Raw genomic sequence first — 24316 nt, forward strand, 5'->3', positions numbered from 1 at the left:
GAAAAATATATTCCATGATTAAGTAAGTTAGGAAAGTTCTATTCTTTTACCCCCTTTTGGAGATTTACACGGTGGATTAATGTATCATAGACTCTGAGAAAACTCTCCTTGAGTAAAGAAACCAGTTTGAAGTTGTTGAGTTCTGTGTCGGTAACGTCAACCTCCTGATAGTCCCTGTTGCCCAGCCACTGCTGTAAAAACATGGTTAGTGTCTGGCATGGTACGTTTATGGTATGCTTATATTTGTTTTTGTTCTACAGAGGAGTTCTAACACCCTTCCCCTCACTCGACACCCCCCACCCCCATTAAAGATACTAGAACAATGGTTCTGTCCCAGAGTATTAGTCCCTATTATCTTGCACTCACAGAAACCTGAGGTCTTTCTTTACTACACTTTTGGGGACGAGAATTCCAGAAATTGCCACAAGTAGCTCTATATAAGAAAAACTTTGTGTTTTCCCCTCCTCCACTCTTTTGGGAGCCTATCTCTACTTATTCTTTGTATTCAGAATCACCTGAGAGCCAAGCTATAGCTTCTTGTTCTGGAACCACCTAGTACATCGAAACCAGCTGATGGCGTAATGCCTTGCACATGGACGTAGATCTTCAGACAGTACCTAAATACACACCTTTTTCTTATTCTTCCAGAAATTATGAGCACTCTAAAAAGATGAGGGGAGAAACATCTCGATGTGTATACGTATGTGTAAACACAGAATACAGTTTCCTAAGTAGTAATACCGGTCCTGCTGATGCTTTCTTTTTATATTTTGTGTGTTGTGTTAATTTACATGCTTTAATGTGTACTATTTTTGTAAAGTGTGTAAAGTAGCTGTGACTTAATCAGTTTAAAGAAGATATAGACTATACTTGGCAGCTGTCAATCTTTACCAAATGATGTTTTTGCTTTTGTTTTAGTGGGACCTCTGATGTTGCCCGCATAAGTTTTGTTTTATGATCCGTGCTTACATGGCAGTTACCAATTAGAAATAACTTCTGTCACTGAATTTGGCCCAAGTTGACTCTAGTAATCTTTATATATAGATGTATTCAAATAAGAAGATTGACTTAAATGATCAGTTTTGTCTCTGTTTTTTAGGACTTTAGTTTTTCAATATTAGAGATGTCTTCTGGAGACTGTAGCTGCAGTAGAATCCCTTTGCTTTTGAAAATGCAAAATATACCATGAGTTTTATGTAGACTGTCCAGGAATGGGAGTGGGACATTCTAAGTGCAAAAGTTTGGTTTTAGAATCCTTCTAATAAGAAAGGGCAGCCCATTCTCTAAAAAGGTGACAGCTTTCCCAACTTTGAACATCTGGCGGAGCTCTATTTGGAAAGGAAGTCTGAATTTTAATTTCATGGATTTAGTGGCACTAAATTAACAAACATTTTAAAAATGGATTTTGTAGAATCCAGTTATTAGGGGAAACACTTTGCAAAGCCATATGCGGGAATAGTCAAGCACCACATGTTAGTTTTGGAATGTGCATTTCCCAAGCGAATAGAATTTACCAAAAAGATTTTTTGCACAATTCACAATACTTACAGAAATATGATTGTATCATTGGAGGAATAAAGCTCACCTTCCTAATGATACATTTCATACTCAATAGTAAACTAGTGCAATTCCTTAATTATTTTGGGAGATATAAAAGAATATTCTGTCAATAGACTATAATTGCTTGTTCCTAATTATATGTAGGAAAGAATACATACTATTATTTAAAGTAGTATTGAATTTTGAAGAACTGCTCAATCAATTAGTATATTAATAGATTTTTCTTAGCACAAATGCAATTAAAAACATAAAATTATGTAAAATTAACCAAGTAATAGAGAGTAGTTATTACTCCTTTAAAATCCTACTAATTTCCATTAGCACTAAATCCAACACCAGTTATCTGTATTATATAACTAAATTTTTGAAAGTCCTGCACAGAAAACAAGAAGCTTCTTCAAAAATGCCTTTTTGCCAAAAACAGGTTCTATGACCTCTTGATAATTATTATATATTTCTTTAGAGGTACCGTGAGGCGCTTTCAAAGACGTATCTATAGCAGTTAGGTCTAAATTTAGAGCAGAACATTCTGTCAGATATTTTACTATCTCACAAAATGTCGTAGTACTGTATTTTATAATAAAACCAAATTCTCAAGTATTCTGGTCTTACATATTATTATACCAAAAAACCCACTTTCTATAAGTCTATTATTGTGTACATATTTTTAAAAATAATGAGTATTTCAGTCCTAGCAAGAAAGTATAATGCAATACATGACATTAAATTGATCTTTAGTAAAAATCCATTTAGGTATTTGACAGGGAAACTAGCAATCATAAGCTCAAATGCATACATTTTTCTCAAGGACAAAAAGGCAAATGATAATACATACAGACATAGTCAATGGGGCAAGTTACTAGCTCGTGCAGACTGAGAAGGATCAACTTGCAAATGCTCATCAGATTTTAGCTTTTGTTATTGGTTGTTCCTGGAGGGGGAAGTGCTGGCCAGTTGATGTTGCCGCTTCTTTCCCAGTGCCGTTTGCTCACAGTCAATGCATGGTATAATGAAATCTCTTTAAAAGCAGGATTGACTCAGACACTTAGAGATGTACCTTACTGTTTTTAAAACTGCTGTCACAACGTTCTAAACACTGTGATCTTTCCAGATGTGTTTTCTGTATTAGTTTTGTATTGTAGAAAATAATTTGCCATAAACTGGACTCTGTAAGCATTTAAAGTGATGTTATTTATTGGCTTCTCGCCCCTCCCCCGATTTATGTACAGTCTATTTAATAATATAAAACCTGTGATAATCCTTTGCCTTAAAATAAAATCTAATGCTAAATATTGAGTGTACTTTAATTAATAATTCTAAGCTACATATTTTTCCTTTAAAGCTTAAGACTGTGTCAAATAAAATATTACAAAAATACTCTGTGGAGTGTTGCTGCCTATTCTTTATTTGTGACAGTGTGTGTATCTTGATCCTGGACATGGTGGCCGGCAAGGTTCTATAAATAGACATTAGTAATCCTTTTAGAGAATGGGCCTGGCACCTCTCAGCTGTCTGCTGAATCCTCTCCTTAACCCTTATAGATTTTCCCGAGCCACGCAAGAATGAAGAAAAACAGCCCTTCATGTTCTCGCCCTTTACAACTTTTGTCTGGATTCCTATCGAATCTTCACATTCTATTTGTGTTGACGTCATTTTTCTAAATAGAAAAATGCCAGAGATGCCTGCAGATTGATGGAATCACCTAATTTCATCAGGAAAAGGGATAGTGTCATTATTAAAGTCCAATCCCTGATGGGACAGGTTAGGACCTGAATTTTTGAGACATTTAGTGGCCTGCGCAAGCTCTAATGGACAAGGTGGGCTGAGCTCATCCTGATGTCCAGAACGTTGTCACATACTCAGTGAGTGACAAGGCATTGTGTTAGTCTTGGGACTGGCACACACCAGCAAGCAGAGGTTATGCCCTAGGCTAGAAAACCATTTCCTTATTAGGCCCTGATCTTTACCCTGTCTGAGTTAGTCACAGTTGTAGAGGAATAAATTTTGTAAGCAGTTTTTCTGGGAGGGATGGAATTGGCTTCTAAGGATTATCTCTGGTGCTCTTTCGTCATTGGAAGCAATGTTTCAGACCACTCTATTTTAGAAGGCTGAGGGGCAAGCTTACTTGGCCCAGTAAAAAGGTAAATCCTGGGTGCATGAGAATATACTTGTACTTTGGAAAGCATCTGTATGGTCAGGTTATTTTTAAATGACCGGAAAAGCTGGCCCTTTGACGAACTGGGCGTTCCCTAGACCCAGAAAATAGGGATTGGGCTGGAAAGGCATCCAGACCCTCACTCTGGGGCCCATCGTTTGCAGTTTTTCAAAGGGATGTGAACCGTTTCTAACGCGATGCCGGACAAGGGGCTCTAGGACCCAGCGGAAGCGCGCGGGGCCCGCACAGCCGCGGGAGCCTTTAGAGCTCCGGCGCGGGCGGTCGTAAGACGCGAGTTCGCAGCCCGCCCGGGGACCGTCGCCGCCGAGACGCCGCAGACATTCTGGCGCGCGGGCGGCGCACGGTGCGCGTGGGCGTGTCTCAGCCGGGCTGCGCTCCCCGCCCCGTCGCAGTCGGGTAGGTTGCCCCCAGGCCCAGCTCCAGCGCCTGGGCCCCGTGCCCTCGGCGGGCAGCGCAGAGCGCGGGAGCCGGCGCGGCCGGGCATGCCGGGAAGCCCTCGGGCCGCTGCTGCCGCCACTGCGTCCGCCAGCGGTGAGCGCAGCTGACGCGCGGAGATGAAATTCCCGGGCTCGGTGCTGGCGTCCGTGTTCCTGTTCGTGGCCGAGACGACGGCGGCGCTGTACCTGAGCAGCACCTACCGCTCGGGCGGGGACGGCATGTGGCAGGCACTGACGCTGCTTTTCTCGCTGCTGCCTTGCACGCTCGTGCAGCTCACACTCCTCTTCGTGCACCGCGATTTCAGCCGCGACCGGCCGCTAGTGCTGCTGCTGCACCTGCTGCAGCTCGGGCCCCTGTTCAGGTGCGTGCGGGACCCCGGGCCCCAGGCCGCAGACCCGGGCCACTACCCTAGCCCACCCTGGCCAAGGGGGGCGGCCTTCCGGGAGGGACAGGTGGCTGGATCCAGACCGGGCCCAGGCCGACCCGCCCTGCCCCTCAGCCCCACCGTTTCAGTCCCAGGAATGCGACAGAATCCTAGGATAGTGGCAATAAAGCTGGGCGTATCGCGTTCCTGTTAGGTTCTTGCCTATGAAATTGCCAACGTTCAACAGAATTTGAGCGACACAAATGGCAATTTCAGGTTGTTCGATCCCTTGAAATTCAAGATTTGTTTGCGGTCAGATGGGCTCTGGCAGGATTGGCTTGTGTCATAACAAACCCTTGGGAAGTGTGTCTTACATCACTGTGAGAGCAAGAGCGGGGACAGATTAATTTATCAAATACGCTGAGTTGACTGTGTTCCAGGCACTGTTCTGAGCGCTTTACAAATACTAATTTATTCAGTTGTCATACATAACTCTAGAAATCCACGCATCAGTCTTTCCTTGTACGGGGAAACATACGGGGTTGTAGAAACGTCTTCTGGCCCTGCCTCACTTATAAACCTAGTCCTTGAAGCTGGAACACAATGTGCCATGAAGACAAAAACTTGCAGTGTGTTAAAATAAAAACTAAATTTGGGAAATTAATTTTCATTAACACAAAGCAAGAGAAGTACATGGTAATGTAGTAGACTTTGGCTTATCCAGGCACATGAAGAGAGTTTGAAATGTGTTGTTTCAATATCTTTCATCTCTGTAAGAAAAGCAAAACTAAGGGTTTCTATCTGGATTAGAAATAAATGTATAATACTAAACTTTAGACATAGATGATAGAGGAATTGGAAGACACAGCCAAGCTAGAGATGCACCTCAGCTGCCAGAAAATTCAGCTAGCCAAGGACCTTTCCTACCAGGAAATATCTCCAAAACACAAAACAGAAAGTCCAATAGTAAGATGGGTTTTATAGGGCCCTGTTATAAAACTTTGCGTTTCATATTAAAGACAGTTGTCGTCCCAGGTGACACTCAGAATACCAACATGTAGTTTACACACAGTCAGGACAAACTTGGTGAACAAATTTTCCACAAGCTTCAGAATTCTAGAAAGGAAGAGAAAGGTACACTGGCGGAAGTAAGGAGTTGCTACTGACATCTTGAGAGCAAGGGAAGAGTTGGGGAAAAGGGGGAGGAGAGCGAGAAGTAGAGAGAGAAGGAGAGAAAGGGAATGGGGAATTTTAAAAGTCCTGCATCCTGGAGCCATTTAGTAAGGAGAGAGTTAGTCCTCCCTGTTCAAGTAGGCCAGTTTCCTGATTGTATTGTCACTTAGTAGAATCAACGTGATCTGACTTTGGGCAGCGCACTCATCATTTTTGAACCTCATCTGTGAAAAGAAAACTCATTGCTGGTGATGTTTAAAGTAAAGTGACAGAGAAAGGGGAACTGACGTTTCTCAAATGCTTCTTGTGCTAGATGGTTTGGTAGGTGCTTATGTGCCTCAGTTCATTCAATCCTCATCATGAAGTAGATATAATTGTCCCCATTTTAGAGATGAGGAAAATGAGATCCTAGACCACATTCACAGGCTTCTTAGAAATGGAGGTGAGTGAATTATGTTCCCTTACACTCTGTGAAAGAAAAGAAGGCAGAGGAGTGTGGAGTACATTTTATCAGTTGTTCCATCTTAAATTAAAAAAGGTTGGTCGTCTTGGCACAATTTAAAAACACAACCTGATTAGCCATCTAGGTAAATGATAATATCATTTAAAATGGTATTGAAATGGTATTACCATTTAAAATGTTTCTAAATACTAAGAGTGACCTAAGGCAAGTTAATGGTGTAATATTGTGCATAAAAATGGGATGGCACATATAAACCTCAGCTCAAGGAAATATACCAACTTGTTAAGAGTGGTAATTTCTGTATGGTGGAGATATGAGTAATTTTAATTTTCTCCTGAAAAATATGGAAAAGTAGGTAATTTTCTCCTTTATCATATACCTCTCTACATTTTTCAATTTTTATAGTAAAATATTTTAACTTCATTAAAAGAAAGAAAAAAGTTGATGCTTTGAAAAGAGAACTTCTCAGCTTTAGGAAAGGTTTCAACACCAAAAAACACGGATTTCCAGAAAACTCTAAATGGGTCATTATCTTCTTGGGGAAAAAAGAAAACATAAAAACAAAGTAACAAACAGCTCCCTTCTGTCAACAAGGACTCTCTCATTCTAATGCAGCTGATTTATTTCAAGGAGATATTGGACCTATGATCTCAGAGCTGAGATACACAAAATGCGGTTCCAAGCCTCTTAGCTTCCAGATGAAAAAAAAAGCAATTTGATGTTGTGTATTAGGATGTCTTAATATTTCATTGAAAGTCCTTCCTGCTGACTGTTTGATTCTATTTTAATTTTAAGACTTTACATAAGGATCAAGATTATTCCCACCATACGAAGGAGAGTCATGGTGTGTTTCTTTCCCCTCCTTATCCATTAGATTTAGTAATATTTGGAAATTGTTTTTGGAAAATGTAGCTCTATTTATTTTGGGGTGCATGATAATTATTCCAGCCCATACTCTTTTTAGGTGAGGTGCTGTTTTTAAATTCACTCAGTTAAACTGCATTGCATTACACCCTACTGATAATGGCCAGATCCTACACACTAAAGGCCCTGCTGCTTCTTTCCTATAGGGAAGCATCAGCAGAACACCATATTTCATTTATGTCAGTTTTATATTTAAAACTGAAGTTGCAGTTTGTATGGTGGTTTCCTCATTAAGGCCGGGTTTGCATGATAACATAGAATAATGCCTTGAATTAATTTTTTTTCTATTTTAAGACAATCTTACTGTGAATGATAATAGATATTCTATAAAAACGGGGAAGACATCTCTGACCAACAACAACAAAACATGTTTATCATTTTTATAATTATGTTAATTTTATAAATTAATTGGGAGAAGGAATAAGTATAAATGACTTACTACTTCAAGGAATTTCTTTCCATTTTTATTTGCTGATATAATGAGGGGAAAAAAGGTACATGAAAATCTGGGTTTATAAAATAAAAGCTAAGAAGTTCCAGTAATATTTTATAGAACATTACAAAGTGATTCACCACAGTATTTCTTTCTATAGTAAACTTTCAAAAGACTTTAAAAGAATAATAGCCTTAATTTGAAGAACATTTTTTTTTGTTTCCAAAGTGCTTTTACATACAATATTTCATTCCCTCCACTGTAAAACCTTGTGAGCTAACTGTCACTATCTTTGTTTTACACTTGAGGAATTGAGGCCCAGTGAGATTATGCAAGTGGCTTTTCAAAGGTCACATGGCACTTTCTATTTAACCAGTTTGGTTCTTGTGTAGCCTCACCAAGCATGTGTGTCATAGGAAGATAAATGTGGCATATAGGAAATCATAGTCAGTATTTCTTTTGAAAACGTGTTTTTATTAACTACCTTAGTGGCTCTCTGTTACCATAGGTTACTGACACCAATATGCATAATTTCAGCTAAGGAATGAACTCCTTCCACTATGATGCTTGAAAATGTGATAAAGTGGAAAAAAAAAAAGAAAAGAAAAGGTCAACCTGCTGATTATCTACATTAGGGGTTGGCAAACTGTGCCTCACAGGCCAAAACCCCCCACTACCTGTTTTGTAAATCAAGTTTTATTGGAACACAGCTACGCTCATTTATGTCCTGGGTATGACTGATGTTGAGCTACAGTGGCAGAGTTCACTATAGAGACCATAACCTTCAAAGCCTAAAATAGTTACTCTTTATAAATACAGAAAGTTTGCCAACCCTGACAACCCTGTAGAAAACTTTTTCTACGTCATACTGAAACATTACCTTGAATTTCAGGACAATATTTAATTTGCGGCTATATTTAAATAACCTCTCAAGCAAAAAAACAAACAAACGAAAAAGCCAGATTTGCATTTGGAGTAATTGGATGAGTCTTGGAGAATTCCAAGAAGAAATAGTAATTTGTTTCTTAACCAGTAGTGGCAAGCAGTGGAAGTATTAGGGGCTTTCACAAATTTATTAAACATCTACTAAGTGTGAAACTCTATGCTATGATAAATGCATTCGTTGGAAAAAACAGTGGATGGCGAGGGGATCCACCTGGGCTTCAAGGATACCTCTGTGTAGCTCATACAGAGACATTCTTTCATTTCTGTTGCTAGACACTGAATTTTCATTTCCTCTTCCATTCTGTAAATGCTTCTTGTTTAATTCAGCCCCCTCCTCAGCATCAAGAGAATTGCTTTCTCCTCCCAACCTTCATTTCATTCATTCACCTCTTAGCATGTCTTGGTGTTTCTTTCATTTGTTTTGTCTTTAAAAATTCTAAGCTTGATTTTATTATTCAGGTAAAACATTTGTTGTTGAAACGACAGAAGAGTAGAAACAGCTAAGCATAATTAAAAAAATAAAAATCTTATAATTCGACTGCCTAAAGAGAACAATTCTTAACATTTTGTTGTATATCCTTACTAATATTTTTACAGCAGTGAGCTGGTAAATTGTCTTGGGGGGAAAAGCCCTGATTTGCGGTGTTTGATGGTTTCTGTGATGTAAATATTGCCAGCATGGCCTATTCCAGGCTACCAGTTGGTTAATAATGGGTTCACAAAAGTCCTAATTATTTAACAGTCTCTTGAGTCAGCATGAGCCAGCTCAAGCACTCCACTGTTTATGTGTAAGTGTGTGTGAGATTTGTGTATATTTTTATACATATGTAAATTTCTTTTTACAAAAAAATGGAATTTTCTATATATAGTCTACTGTAATGTACTCCTTTTACTTACCAAATATAGTGAACATTTTTATGTATCAGTAGATGTATGTCTATACCTTCAATTTTAGGGACTGGATAATATTTAATTGAATATATATATTATGATTTATTCAATCATTGTTTTATTTTGGGACCTATAGAGTATTCCTAGAATTTTGCTATTGCAAATAATTCTATGATTCAAATTCTTGCAATAGGTTTTTTTCCAAAGTGAGTTAATATATGAGAAATATTTTATGAACTGAAAGTGCTGTATAAATATTAGTTGTATTTACTCTTTATTATCCTTATTATGTATATGTCCCATTTTCCCATTTAGATTGCAAGCACCTCTGACTGAGGCAGGCGTGTACCGCTGTCTTTGCATTCATTCCCCACAGCACTTAGCAAAGCGTGTCTACATTCATCACATATTTGAGAAAGGAGACAATGGTCAAGTTATTGTCTTCTAGTCCTTGTGGTCACCGGTCTAACAATGTGAAGTTGCTAGGCCTCAAATAGTCCTTAGTCATAGATTTGAGTTTTCCTCAGAGCAAATTCAGTTGGATCAGCTGGACTTGAACTCATAACATGAACTTCATTATTTTCGGCTGAACAAATTGGTCCAGGATGTTTTACATCTTTTTATGTAATATGTTAATATTTCTGTAACCCCACCCCAACAAAATGTAGCAAACCTCTCTCTCTCTCTCTCTCTCTCTCTCTCTCTCTCTCTCTCTCTCTCTCTCTCTCTCTCTCTCTCTCACTACTATGTACCTTCTTTCTCCCAGGAACAAATGAACAAAGGTAAAACTCACAAAATATGTCCACTTTGTATTCACCAGAGAGGCTCTTGCATTTCTCTCTTACATCAAGTTTTATTATTTCAAATTATGAGTGAATTCTCATTGCCATAGTTGCCACAGGGTGAGAGTACACAGTTAACAACATTCAATAAAATAAGTGAAGCCATAAAATCTTCTGGTGGCATTATATGGTTGTTATAAAAATGTGTGTGTGGGGAAAAATGTCCTTTTGATAATTTTAAACCTAAGACCATGAGCGTTTTTCTTATTCCTAGAAAACCCCCATTCTTCCCAGCATTTTATTAGGAAAATTTTTGAACATGCAGAAGACAACTTGAAAGAACTGTACAGTGAACACCCAAGTACTAACCACCTAAATTCTGTAATTAACATTTTATTTCACACGTGTCCATCCCTCTGTCGATCCATAGTCCATTTGTGCGTGGTGTGTGCGTGTGTGTGTGTGTGTGTGTGTGTGTGTGTGTGTGTACTTTAAAGTAAATCACACACATCAGTACTCTTCTTCCCTTTGGTATCCGTATCATTACCTAAAGAGGAAAATCCAACTTTAAAATCTAATTTTAAAAGGCTGACTCTGTCAGTCTAGCAAGGTGACTGGTTAAGTCTCCATTCCTAAGGTAGGCGTGAAATTCCATAAATAAGACATAGCTGGCAGGCCCCCAGGCGTGATTGACTTTAGTCATGTTCCACAAGGACTTACCCGAGCAGAGAGATGGGAAAGATAGTGTGATCTTCCAGGGGAATGCTAGATGGCAAACTGCTCTGTGCTGGGGGATCTCTCAGCTATAGCTGCTCTTTAACTGAGGAGATTTGGGGCATCTATTGGATGTGGAAAAATACACATACACATGGAGAGAACTATCTATATACATATGTGTGTATACGTATATATATGTGTGTGTATATGTATATATATATGTGTGTGTGTATATATATAGTGTGTGTGTATGCACACACATATTCTGTATTATCTCCATAACAATGTGGCAGAGTAGGTGTTACCTCTGCTTTATAATTGAGGGAAATGGCTCAAGGGTTAAATCACTTGCCCAGGACTATATACCGTGTTTCCCCGAAAATAAGACTAGCCAGACAATCAGTTCTAATGCGTCTTTTGGAGCAAAAATTAATATAAGACCCCCTTATATAAGACTAGGTCTTATAGTAAGATAAAACCAGGTATTATACCCAGTCTTATAGTAAAATAATACGAGATCTTATATTAATTTTTACTCCAAAAGATTCATTAGAGCTGATTGTCCGGCTAGGTCTTATTTTCGGGGAAACATGGTGTCAGGATGGAAACTGAACATTTTCCTGTGGCTCTGGAGGCCAAACCACTTCCTGTTCTCCACTTGGTTTCCTTGCCTCAGTGGACGTCAGTGTCACCTGTCAGTGGGTTCGCACTCAGGTCCGGGTGGCCTGCTGGAGCACCTCAAGAGGACGGCAAGCTCAGAACAGGTCCTTGGAGTGGATGATTTTAGAGGAGGGGCTGCAGTCCAGAGTAGTCCAGTCAAGGCTTTGAGAATCAGGCTAAACGTAAGCAGGGTAACTGAGAAAAGACAGAATCCTGTCTGCCCCTGATTATCATGACTTGTGGATTTGTTTCCAGGTGTTTTGAAGTCTTCTGCATCTATTGTCAGTCCAGCCACATCGAAGAGCCTTATGTCAGCATCACCAAGAAGCGACAGATGCCAAAAAATGGCCTCTCAGAGGAGATTGAGAAGGAAGTGGGCCAGGCAGAGGGCAAGCTGTTCACCCACCGATCTGCATTCAGCCGGGCATCGGTGATCCAGGCTTTCCTGGGCTCAGCCCCCCAGCTGACCCTGCAGCTGTATATAACCGCCTTGCAGCAGGATATCAATGCTGGAAGAAGTATGTATAGTTTTTATTTCTGCCTGCATTTGGGGATCAGAACATAAAGTTTATTTTGTTTCAGGTGAAATCCATTCAATCCTGAGTTTGCGTTCTGATTACTAAGCTCAAAACTTACTGAGTGAAAATAATGTGTTTATTGGCTTATGAATCTGCAGTTTGGGCGGGGTTCAAAAGGGCTCACCTGTGCACCACTGTGCATCTGTCGGGGTGGCCTGGAGATGGGGGTGGGGTGGGGTGGGTGTTAGAATCCACTGAAGGCCCATTCCCTCGCATTTCTTATGGCTGATGCTGGCAGTTGCTGGGGCCTCAGAGCATCTCCATTTCTTCTCTCCATGTGGGCCAGTTTGGGCTCCTTCACAGCATGGTGACTGCTTTCAAGGGCAGTGTCCTACGAGCCAGAGGGCCAAGTGGAAGAATATCACCTTTTATAATCATGTGGCAGTCAAGTGGCATCATTTCTGCTGCATTTTCCTGGTTGAAGCAGTCAGGAATCCTGCTGAAGTTCAAGGGAAGGGGAGGGAAGGAAAGTGACTCTTGTTGGGGAAGGGTAGAGTTCTGGAAATTCACTGCTGTGACCATTTTGGAAAATACCACTTGTTGTAGGCTGAAAATACAGCTACCCGAGACCAGGCCTCTTTGGATTTTGGCACTGTCTTTCAGTGATAGTTCTAAACCAGCTGAGAGAGTTGGTTGCAGTATTTTCTCTGTGGTGAATGATGGAAGCCAGAGCACTGTCCTGTCTTCTTGCAGTTCTAATAGGCTTTTAAGTATCTAACCTTTGGCTACTCTCACATTATCAAATTGAAGGCAGGTTTTGGTTAAGCCAGATTTCAAAACCAACTCTACATGCATGGACACAGTGAAAAACATTGATATGAGAAGAGGAGATAGCCCCTTTCAAATTTTAATACTATGAGTAAATGAAAACCAGATATGCCAGTAAGTTTTACTATATAGATAAGCAAAAATGAGTTAAAAACCCTTAAGGTGAAAAAAATATGTATTTAATATAACACTGAAATTGGAATTTAAAAATATAAGTCACTCTTACTAATTTAACTTCCCTCAATATTATTTTCTTTCTGTCTCTATTCCAGGCTGGATGGTAAAATGTCTTAATTTATGGCTGGGTCACAGGGTATTTTCATGTCACAGCTATCTCCCTTATATAGGTTACTTCAAAGTGACGTGACTCTTAAGATATATCAGGACCTTAGGGTGAGATCTTGAACCTTGGTGGATTAACATTTATGTGAAAATGCCTCCCACAGCCCCAGGTAGACAGTAGGTGCTTAATAGGTGTTGTCTAAGGACTTATACCTGGAATGGGCATTGACCAAGGTGAGTCCTCTGTATGCTACTGTACCCTTTTCCCCGTTCATTGGTTTTCCATGTGACAGGCAGGGACACAGTGAGAGACAAGATGTGATAGCCTGTTTGATTTTTACACGTAGACCCAATTTTTTTAATCAAGTTTTTAAAAACAAAGATTGTCTGATTCTGAGGTTGGCCAGTGACAGCCCATGGGCCCAGTCAGGCGCTGCTTGTTTTTGTAAATGAAATTTTATTGGAACACAGCCATGCCCTTTCATTTACCTACTTTCTATGTCTGCTTGCCATTTTTTTTTTTGTGTGTGTGTGTGTGTGTTTTTTGTTTTTGAAGCAGAGTTGAGCAGTTGTAACAAGAGAATGTGTGGTCCACTAAGCCTAAAGTATTTACTATCTGGCTCTTTACAGAAAAAGTTTGCCAACCCTCATTATAGTTTTTCAGCTAGTATTCTTTTCAGGAAAATAAAACCTATCTATTAAAATGTCAGCGTCACAAAAATATCTGTGAGATGCCCACCAAAAACTTGGAAAACTGTTAAGTTTTCTGAGTTAATAAAGCAAATCGTACATATGGAAAAAGAAAATGGGCATAGGCCTCTTAAAAATTCAGATGGCTGCCATTTATGCAGGTCTTTCCTAACCCCAATCACTGCCTTAACGTATGTGGGGAAGCAATTCCTCACCAGAAAGGGGAAAGGCAGTTACAATTGGAGCATGGGCTGGGGTGTGTCACAGAAGCAAATATTGGTAGTGGCCATCATGTGATTAGGAATGCATTTGCTGCGAGGGACAAACACTTGACTACAAGATTAAACAACCTGAAGTTTATTTTTCTCATCTAACATGAAATTGGAGGAAGGCAGTTGCTGGCATTATTTCAGCTACTCACAAAGGCTGCAATTCCATTGGTCTTTCTCCTGGGTTGTTACTGCAGCACCAATCATCATAGCTGCGTTCAAGGCAGGAAGAGGAAGTGGAGGCAGAAGGGCAAGTGTCTTTCTCCTTTTACTAGTAAGTAAAAGCTTTCCCAGAAACCTCCCTAATAGACTATTTAGGTCGCGTTGACCAGAACTGGTCACATAGTCATCTAGATGCAAGACATAGTAGGAAAACTGAGCATAGAGTGATTGCCACCCTTGACTTAGACCAGATTTCCTCAAACTTCCCTGATGATGATTTGGGTCACTGGATGGAGGGGAAGGGCTTGTTAAAAATGTACAGATTACCAGGCCTCATCCCTAGAAATTGTGATTTGCTGGGTCTGTGATGGGAGGCCAAGATATGTCATTTTATTTTATTTCTCTTGTTTTTCGAACAAGTACTCCAGGTGATTTTTATCACCAGCAAAGTTTAGGAACACTGGATTAGCCTAGTCATGACCTGCCTAGGGTTGGGCCCATTGCCACCCAGAACAAAATCGTGTTTTCTTAAAATATAAGGGGAGGAATGGATATTGAGTAGGAGAAGCACATAAAATCCATCATAACCCGACCCCATGCAACATTCAAAGTCTGTAACCATCTCCTGTCTGATTCTGTGCTCACTGAACAAACATTGATGAATTTGGCCATGGCAGAGCTTGGCCTCAGGGAGGGAAAGTGGAGCTGACCATGTGGTTCAGTGGAGAGTTTTTTAATAATTGTTTTATTTCTCAATTACAGTTGACATACAATATTATATTAGTTTCAGGTGTACAACATAGTGATTAGACATTTATATAACTTTACGAAGTGATCACCCCTATAAATCTAGTACCCGTCTGACACCATACGTATGAGTAGTTATTATAATATTATTAACTATATTCCTTATGCTGTACCCTACATCCCTGTGATTACTGGATAACAACCAATTTGTACTTCTTAATCTCTTCCCCCTTTTTCACCCACCCCAATCCCAGCTGGCAACCATCAAAATGTTCTCTGTATCTGAGTTTATTTCTGTTTTGTTTGTTTTATCCTTTAGATTCCACATATAAGTGAAATCAGACGACATTTGTCTTTCTCTGTCTGACTTACTCCACTCAGCACAATACCCTATACGTCCATCCATGTTATTGCAGATGGCAAGACTTCATTCTTTTTTATGGCCAAGCAATATTCCATTGTATATATGTACCAACTCCTCTTTATCCATTCATTTATTGATGAACACCAAGGCTGCCTCCACATCTTGGCTACTATAAATAATGCTGTAATGAACATATGGATTGTAAATAATGCTGCAGTGAACACGTCCCTTCGCGTTTTGGGTTTCTTCAGATAAATACCCAGAAGTGGGATTACTGAATCCTTCTTTGTCTCTTGTTATAGCTTTTGTTTTAAAGTCTGTTTTGTCTGGTATAATTATTGCTACCATAGCTTTTTTATTTCCAATTCCATTTTCATGAAATATCTTCTTCCATCCCTTTACTTTCTGTCTGCGTGTGTCTTTTGATCTGAAGTGAGTCTTTTGTAAGCAGTATATGTAAGGGTCTTGTTTCCTTATCCATTCAGCCACCTGATATCTTTTGATTGGAGCATTTAATCCATTTACATTGAAACTAATTGTTGATAGATATATAGTTATTGGCATTTTATTATTCATATTTTTTATTTATTTTTTTCTTCTTAAAGAAGTCCCTCTAACATTTCTTGTAATACTGGTTTGGTAGTGATGAATTCCTTTAGCTTTTTTTTTTTTTTTTGTCTGGGAAGCTGTTTATCTGTCCTTTGATTCTAAATGATAGCTTTGCTGGGTAGAGTAGTCTTGATCATAGGTCCTTGCTTTTCATCACCTTGAATATTTCTTGCCAGTCTCTCTGGCCTGCAAAGTTTCTGTTGAGAAATCAGTTGATAGACTTATGGGAGCTCCCTTGTAGGTAACTAACTGCTTTTCTCTTGTTGCTTTTAAGGTTCTCTCTTTGTCTTTAACCTTTGGCATTTTAATTATAATGTGTCTTGGTGTGGGCCTCTTTGGGTTCATCTTGTTTGGGACTCTCTGTGCTTCCTGGGTTTGTACCGTGTTTCCCCAAAAATAAGACCTAGCTGGACCATCAGCTCTAATGCGTCTTTTGGAGCAAAAATTAATGTAAGACCCGGTCTTATTTTACTATAAGACCGGGTCTTATATAAAGTAATGTAAGACCCGGTCTTATATAAAATAAGATCTGATCTTGTATTAATTTTTGCTCCAAAAGACGCATTAGAGCTGATGGTCCAGCTAGGTCTTATTTTTGGGGAAACATGGTATGTCTGTTTCCTTCGGGTTAGGGATGTTTTCCGTCATTATTTCTTCAAATAGGTTTTCAATTCCTTGCTGTCTGCTCCTTCTGGTACCCCAATGATGCAAATGTTAGTATGCTTGATGGTGTCCCAGAGGCCCCTTAAACTGTACTTATTTGGGGGGATTCTGTTTTCTTTTTGCTGTTGTGATTGAGTGTTTTCTGCTACCTTTACTTCTAAATCGCTGATTTGTTCCTCTGCTTCATCTAATCTACTGTTGATTTCCTCTAACGTACGTATTCTTCATTTCAGTTATTGTATTCTTCATCTTTGATTGGTTCTTTTTTATGTCTTCTTTCTCCATTTTTATGTTTCCTATCTCTTTGTTAAAGTTCTCACTGAGTTCATCTACTCTTCTTCTGAGTTCATTATCATGCTTATATCCGGTGTTTTGAACTCTTCGTCTGGTAGATTGCTTGTCTTCATTTTGTTTAGATTTTCAGTCTGCATGCCGGGAGAGGGGAAGCTCATCAAAGATATAATGGCTCTGCCAACGCTTCTCTCTGGGAGAAAGCTGCCCCTCCAGCCCTCAGCCTGAAGCCAGACAATTCAGTTCCTTCCCGTATGTCCCTGGTGCCTTTTGAGCTGCTGCCTCAGCACTGGAGCTCAGAGTGAGTGAGTCCGTCAGCTAGTAAGTTGGTGCACAGGCCTTTAAGAGTAGCGCCTGGGGCCCTAGCTGCTCTCTCTCTCACTCAGCTGCAATTTCCTTTGATTTTCACAGCCAGAAGTTGTGATGACTATCTTCCTCGCATTATAACCCTGGGCTGGGGAGCCTGGTGTGGGGCTGGGACCCCTTTCTCCTCTTGGGGCACCTCTGCAACTGAGATGTCACTCCCAATTTTTAACTGCCACACGTAGGTATGGTACCAGCTCTTTCCTCATCTCTGCCCCTCCTACCAATCTTGAGGTGGTTTCTTTTGTATGTCCTTAGTTGTGGGGCTTCAGTTCAGCTAGACTTCTGGCAATTCTCAATGCTGGTTGTTCTGTAGTTTAGTTGTAATTGTGATGTGGTCAAGAGAGGAGGCAAGCAGAGCATTTACTTGCTGAGAGTTTTTTTTTAATTGCAATATAATTCATATGACATAAGATTTACCACTTGTAAGTGTATCATTCAGTAGACTTTAGGATATTCACAGTGTTGTATAGTCATCACCACTGTCTAATTTTAGAACATTTTCATTACATCAATGAGAAATCCTATACTCATTAGCAGTCACTGCTCATTTCCCCTCCCCAGCTCCTGGCTATCACTATTCTACTTTCTGTCTCTCTGGATTTGCCTATTTACATATTTTATATAAATGGAATCATAGACGATGAGAGAGTTTTATTTTTCATAGGCAATTAATAATGGACACGGTCTGTGAGCTTCAGTCTTGGGTGACTCTAGTCACCTCTCAGCAGGGGCTTGGTCAAGTCTCTGGACCTTGGAAACGGGGTTTTCCGGAGGCCCAGGTGAGCACACTAAGGTTACTATGCTCCATGAAGGCCCTTGCAGCCTGCAATTTGGCCTGCCTGGACCACAACGTTACCTTCTCTCTTGTACTCAAAGTGATAATGTTGGTAGTATTCATGACTGCTTCTCAAACCCTTGCTTTGTGCCAGGCACCGTGATTGGCATCGTTGTATTTCCCTGTCACAGTATCTCTATGAGGTAGATACAATGACCCCCATCTCACCAAAGAGGGAAGTTGTATTCATTGTCTTCTAGAGGAGGCAGGATTTGGGGTTAGATTTATGTGAATTCAGTCATGAGTTCAGTGACTAGTTATTGAGTACGTTCTGTGTTCCTGACGCTGTGCTGGGCTGTGCGGCTAGAGTGGTGAACAAGGTGGACAGGCCCCCATGTGTTTGGAGCAGGATAGACAAACATGAAGCAAATAATTAGTCATACATTTATTTTGTTTCAGGTAAATCCTGCACAGTGAATGTCCTGTGTGAGGGTATGTGGGGGAATCTAAGCGAGTCTGGGAGATGAGGGAAAAATGAGGGAAAAATTCCCAGAGGAACTTAAGTTGAAAGCAAAACCTGGTCGATGTGGAGAAGTCAAGTGAAGGATAAGTAGGAAAGAGCATCCCAGGCTTTTCAGCTGCATCCCAGAGGCAAAGGGAAGGCATTGATGAATGTGAAGCAACACAGCAGCGTGATCAGATTTAGTTTTGGGAACTGTTTACTCTGGAAAATGGATTGGAAGGGAGTTAAGGGAGAAGCAGAAGGGCCAGTAAGTGGGTTGCCACACTTGTCAAGGTGACAATGATAATGACATAGGGCTGGAATAGTAGGAATGGACTACTGAAGCAATATTAGTGATGGAGAAGTGGAATGAGGTGATTGATTGAATGGGAAGGTGAGGCAGAGCAAGATGTCAAAAGTGGTTCCTAGTTCCTGACATGGGCAGTTGTAACCATGGACCCCATTTGTACTGGTGAAGCATCATGGAGAAAGAACAGACGTGTGGGGTATGTTTTTGCTTTCAGTTTTAGACTTTTTAAAAATAAACACATTTTTAAAGGTTCTACTTGACTTGTGATAGAACCAGCAGATGTTATAATCAGCTCAAAAGAGAATCCAAAGTACAGACACAGAAATATTCACCAGGGATATTGAAATGAATGTGTAACTGGAGGTAAACCTGACTTTATTACCACATGAGATGGGGGGCAAATGAACCTCTATTATACAAATCATTATACATGTCTATCAGTGAGCTACAGCTTGCAAAAGGATATAAGAGCTCAAGGGCAGTTTAAGGCTGGAATCAGATAACCGGGAGTGGCTTTCTAAAGACGGGGATGTTTCCATTGAAACATTCATTTTTTTGGCTAGACTATTAAAGTCAAGAAGAAAGTTAGGGTTCCCTGAAAAAGAGGGTAGAGTTACCAAGGAGACCAGGTTCCCATGACAGACATTTCTAGGCCAGTCCTGATCAGGCCCAGTGGTCACCAATGACATCACAAAGTCTGAGCTGTCACAAAGGCATCTCCTTGACCAATGAGAGGCTGGAGCACAGGGATACAGCAGCCAGAAGTAAGCACTGGTATCTTGAGAGGCACAGGTGAGCGTGACAATCCAGCGGGGCCGATCTGGGCAACACCCAGTAAACATAATGTCTGGGCAAAGAAGACGCCAGTGCTCTCGTTGGGCCATGAAGCACGCCCTCTCCCGCTCCACGAGAGCCGAGCTGCAGTTCCCGGTTAGCCGCGTGGACCGCCTCCTTGCGAGACGCTGTGTCGAGCGTCTGAGCTGACACACACCTGTTTTCCTCACTGGTGTTCTGGAGTACCTGACGGCTAGCATCCTGGAGCTGGCGGGCAAGGAAGCCTGCAACTGCCAAAAGATGCTCATCACGCCAGAGCACGGGCAGAGGGCAGTGGATGACAAGCACCTCAGCCACCTCTTTGAGGATGACACAAACCCACAGGTTAATGGGATGCCCTCACTCAGGAAGTAGTGGCGATTCCTGAGGCCCAGAGCCTGGCGAGATCTCATCACCGGCCTCCTCTAGTCCCTCAAAGTGCCCATAGACGAGGGAGGCCTTCCGCCATCAGCACTTGTTATTAAAGTGTTCAAATTCATGAGTGTGCTTCTGATTCCTCTGTCATTTTGAGTTGGAAGTGTCTGTGAGACATCCAGGAGGAGATAGGGAGAGTGGGAGGGCAGCAGGGGGTGGTCAGTGTGGGGTGCTGGAATCAGGGATTTCAGGGAGCAGTTTCTAGTGGTGACAAGGCAGGGAATGGCCCTGGTGGCAGGAGCTGGCCAAGCTTGGTGGGGAGAGACTTCCTCGCTTGTTCTGAGCAAGTCAAGGCCTGTGAGGCCAGGAGGTTGGCCAAGTGGGGGGCTCCCCGAATGATGGTGGTAACTGGGGTGGGGCTGAAGACCATGACTGAGGGGCCAGAGGCTTTATTCACGAAGGGGAACGTCTGAAAGTAGGAGGTGATGGCAACGGGGGTGGATGGAGAGGGTGGCATAGCAGTTGGCATGAGCTTACTGGGTAGCGGCTTTACATGACTGAGGAGTGACGGGGAAACCATAAAACAACATACTTAAAAGGAATTATGGTCAGATTTTATTTATTCCCTGCCTCATTTCAAAAAAGGACTTGAGACCGGGATTATTAGCTAGTGTTGTAAGTGCCATTTAGAATATGTTATTTATCCTGTTTTGTGGACACTGGTAAATTAAGTAGTAAGATATAAAAGTTCCTATCTGGTCTAAGACATGTAATTCAAGCAGCTCTTAATGATTACTAAATAATACATTATAAACACAACTATAAATCTCATTCTCAAATGAAACAGCTATCTTTTCTTACCATATATTTAATAGAGTAACAGAGAGAGTTATCTGTGGCTACGTTTTAGGACGTGCAAGTACATTCTGTATAAATTCTGTCCCAAGTGATGGACTCAAAAGCACATACAATTCTTATAAACACTTTCAGGTGTTGTGTTAAAAGAAAGAGTCATGTTAAGTGTTGTAGAAAACTAACCCCTCTCCTATGAGTGTCAACATTTGACATTTATTTCTCCTGTGGATCATATGCTCGAAGGTCACCCTCCTGCCTCCTGGCCTGTCCTGCAGGGCTGGTCAGAGGCTGCCCGGCTGACTTCAGCAATGGGACCAGATGACCTGGGTTGGCCGTCCCCGTTCACCACTTTCTGGCCATGGGATCCTGGACATTCATCGGTTTCCTCTGAGCAGCACTTCCGTCGCGTGTAACACAGGGTAATGAGAGCCCCTCCACCTTTGGGTTTTCCCAGAGATGAAGTCAGTGTGTGTCAGTAACTGCTGCATAACAGTGCCCGGCAGAGAGCAGGCCCTTATAAAGAGCTTGTGTGTCTCCCTCCGTGTAGGCCAGATGCTCAGGCGAGCTCCCCAAGGTGCTACTGGGCCTGGTTCTCACGTGACTGCTGGAGGCTTGGGCTACTGGCTGGAAACTGCGGCCTGCTGGGCCTCGTGGGCAGAGAAGAGTGCCACGCAGAGGGAGAGGGCAGGTACATCCGGGAACCAGACAGTCCTCACCTTGGTTTTCTGTCTGCGCCCCTCTGCCTGGGGACTCAGCCTCTCTCCACCTCCGTCCACCATCTATGAAAGCTGCTGGAGCTGGCTTAGCCCTCACCCACTTCACAGGAGTGTCCCAAGAATCAGTGTCGGGGTTGTGCCTGGAGCTCCTTGGAATATGCGCTTGTATAAATCCAAGAAACCCTTCTTGACACATAATGCCCATCAAGCCAGATATTTATAGCCCTTTGTGAAGGTGTCCATCCCCTAATTTGTGATTTGTTCTAGAGAGCCATGAAGCCCTCCTCGCCTTAGCCAAGTTCAACTCTTACTCTTCTGTTCGTGTAAGTAGCTGGCAGGCCCCTCCCCTCGCCTGCAGGTGGAGATCACATGAAAGCACCAGCACTGCCACCCCATCTTTGAAGTAGAGCATCTCTGTGTCCAGAGCGTAGTTTTTCATATTCCTGTGTCCTTCAGCCAACAGAGAGTACCTCCAGGGTGGGTAACGCCAGGGAATCAATCATTATACCGTAATATTGATGTGTTGGTTCAAGAGCTGTCTGATCTTTAAACCGTTGATTTTGGCTGTGGTTGTGGCTTGTTGTAGAACTGAACTTTGTCTCCTAGATACTTCACTGGCAGGCATACCTGAGGAATTCATAACAGGCCGCAGAAACCATGGTTTGTGGTTAAACCATGTCAGGGTAGTGATACTCTGTGGTCCAGTGGTCACCTCACAGCCCATGCAGGAGTCGACACTAATGGTCACCGTGACACCTGTAGGGAGCCAGGCTTCCTGGGCTTTCTCAGATTCGATTTGATATCCCCGGTGGAGTTTGGAGGTTGAGCTTTAATGACTTCCTGTTGGCAAGCCATCTGCAGGACACGGGAGAATCAGGCAGAGCAGTCCTGCCATCCCTGTAAGAACTGTGTTTCAGTTGTGCTTGTGGGTTTCACAGGAAACGTGGAGTCCACGGCAAGCTTGGCATCAGTGTAAATGCAGCGCCCTGCCAAATCCCCCTCCTGCACGAGCACAGGAATCCTCCACTCAGGGGAGGAAGACAGGCAGAGAGTGAGAATCACTGCCCTTGGGAAGGAATGAGCCCCCCAAGTTTTGTCTTTTTGTGCATTTTGAAAAGGTGGGAGGAGGGATGGTGAAAAACAATTTGTTCTAGTGTGGGCCCTGTGAAAAGGACACCATTGGTGACCAGTGCCCTGCTGGGAGTGAGAAGAATAAAACCGGGGTGAGCGGGGACAGGGGCTGGGGAGGGTCTAGCTGCCAAACTAGGTCTGTGATCAAACACGGTGTCAGGGCAGATGGGTCAGAAACCAGACACAAGACAACACAGGAGAAAACACAACGTATGAGAACAGATGAGCCTAAGAATCAAGCCTGAGGGGAACTTGGAGAGTAATGTCAGCTTGGCATTGGCATGAATACAAGTCCTGGGAACTAGGTTGGCCTTCCACTGAAAACAACTTTGGGAACATTTTCAAGGCCCAGACTCAAAAAACAGAGAGCCCTTCTATTAACCTCTAATACATTATTTCCTAAAGCACAAATTGCAAAGTGGCAGCTCACAGACCTGATTGAGACAGCAGATAGGTTTATCAGTGCTGCAGAGACATCTTAGAAGAAAATAAGCAGCTGGTATTTAAAATCAAGAACTTTTCACCTGAATATCTAGATTTCTGGCTTCTTTTGCAAATCAAAAATGCCTGGGTGTGTGGTTTTAGTCAGCTGGAGATACAAGGTACTATCTCTCAAGATCAGACCTCTGGTTTGCCACTCCTCTCGTTTGGATCTCGTGTCTGACCTACTTCACTCGCTTATATTAAGTGGCCACTATAGTTACTTAAATGTATTACTCCCAGCACAAATGAGTCTTACATTCAGTGTTCGGAAGGATCAATCTTGTCACTTAATGATGTAGTATAGTACACTGCTTCTCCAACTATCTTTGGTATAGGACCACTGTTATCTGTTCTTCTTGTTTTAATTCCTTATGAACTGATCTGAGGTCCTGATATGCAAGAGTAGCATGCAGCTCACATTTGACTCACCACTTGAGTACAAAAGCTCTACGACTGACGTAGACCCTGTTCAATGGCTGAGCCCATTCACTTAAATATTGGGGCAAAACCAGATTGCTATACATGTTCCTAAATGTTGACTCTCAATTCCTGTTCTTGCAGCTGACCAGTAACAAACAGCCCATTGACCACTACCAGTCCACGAACCACCCTTCAGATAGCTTGGGATTCTGGATTTGTTTTATTTTATTCTTTTAGATGTATAGTTTTAAATTTAAGGACCTGCATTTGGTATCATTTTAGCATTTGTCCTTCAGAGTCCTTCATGAAAGCAGAAGATTGGTCTCTCCGATATTTAGGGTTCTAGAATCATTGTGGGGGAAATATCTCTAGACTTCTGTTAAAGCAAAATGTAAATGAAGCCCGTGTACAGCAGGGAGGCAGGTTGGATATTGCAGTTGTGACATATTTGGGTTCTAAAATGTAGGAAGAAAGGAATTTACCAGCCAGACGATGGAACAGAGAGCCTTCATGACATATTGGGGCAAAATAGTGAAAGAAAAGGGAAGAAACCCTGATTCTGGTCTTCTGCAGTGTCATTCACTTGGGGGCATGGCAGCCTTCATGGCTGTAAAATGAGGA

General features: G+C 41.8%; 2 protein-coding genes across 2 annotated transcripts in view; both read left to right on the top strand.

The window, feature by feature from the left end:
- Nucleotides 1-3855: 3855 nt before the first annotated feature.
- The window catches only part of XK (X-linked Kx blood group antigen, Kell and VPS13A binding protein), a 49534-nt gene continuing 29073 nt past the window's right edge, over nucleotides 3856-24316 (top strand). The window contains exons 1-2 of the mRNA XM_019718414.3: nucleotides 3856-4535; nucleotides 11782-12044. Of these exons, the coding sequence (XP_019573973.1) occupies nucleotides 4291-4535; nucleotides 11782-12044 (508 nt within the window). The 5' untranslated portion in view covers nucleotides 3856-4290. The remainder of the gene's footprint in view (nucleotides 4536-11781; nucleotides 12045-24316) is intronic.
- On the top strand, nucleotides 17910-20158 carry H2AL3 (H2A.L variant histone 3). Its single transcript, XM_088794939.1, is given in 1 exon segment — nucleotides 17910-20158. A coding segment is annotated over 1 exon segment (345 nt). The 5' UTR covers nucleotides 17910-19745; the 3' UTR covers nucleotides 20091-20158.

The sequence above is a fragment of the Rhinolophus sinicus genome, chromosome 18 (genome assembly GCF_057876585.1).
Source record: "Rhinolophus sinicus isolate RSI-liver-muscle chromosome 18, RSI-T2T, whole genome shotgun sequence".
Classification (NCBI taxonomy): Eukaryota; Metazoa; Chordata; class Mammalia; order Chiroptera; family Rhinolophidae; genus Rhinolophus; species Rhinolophus sinicus.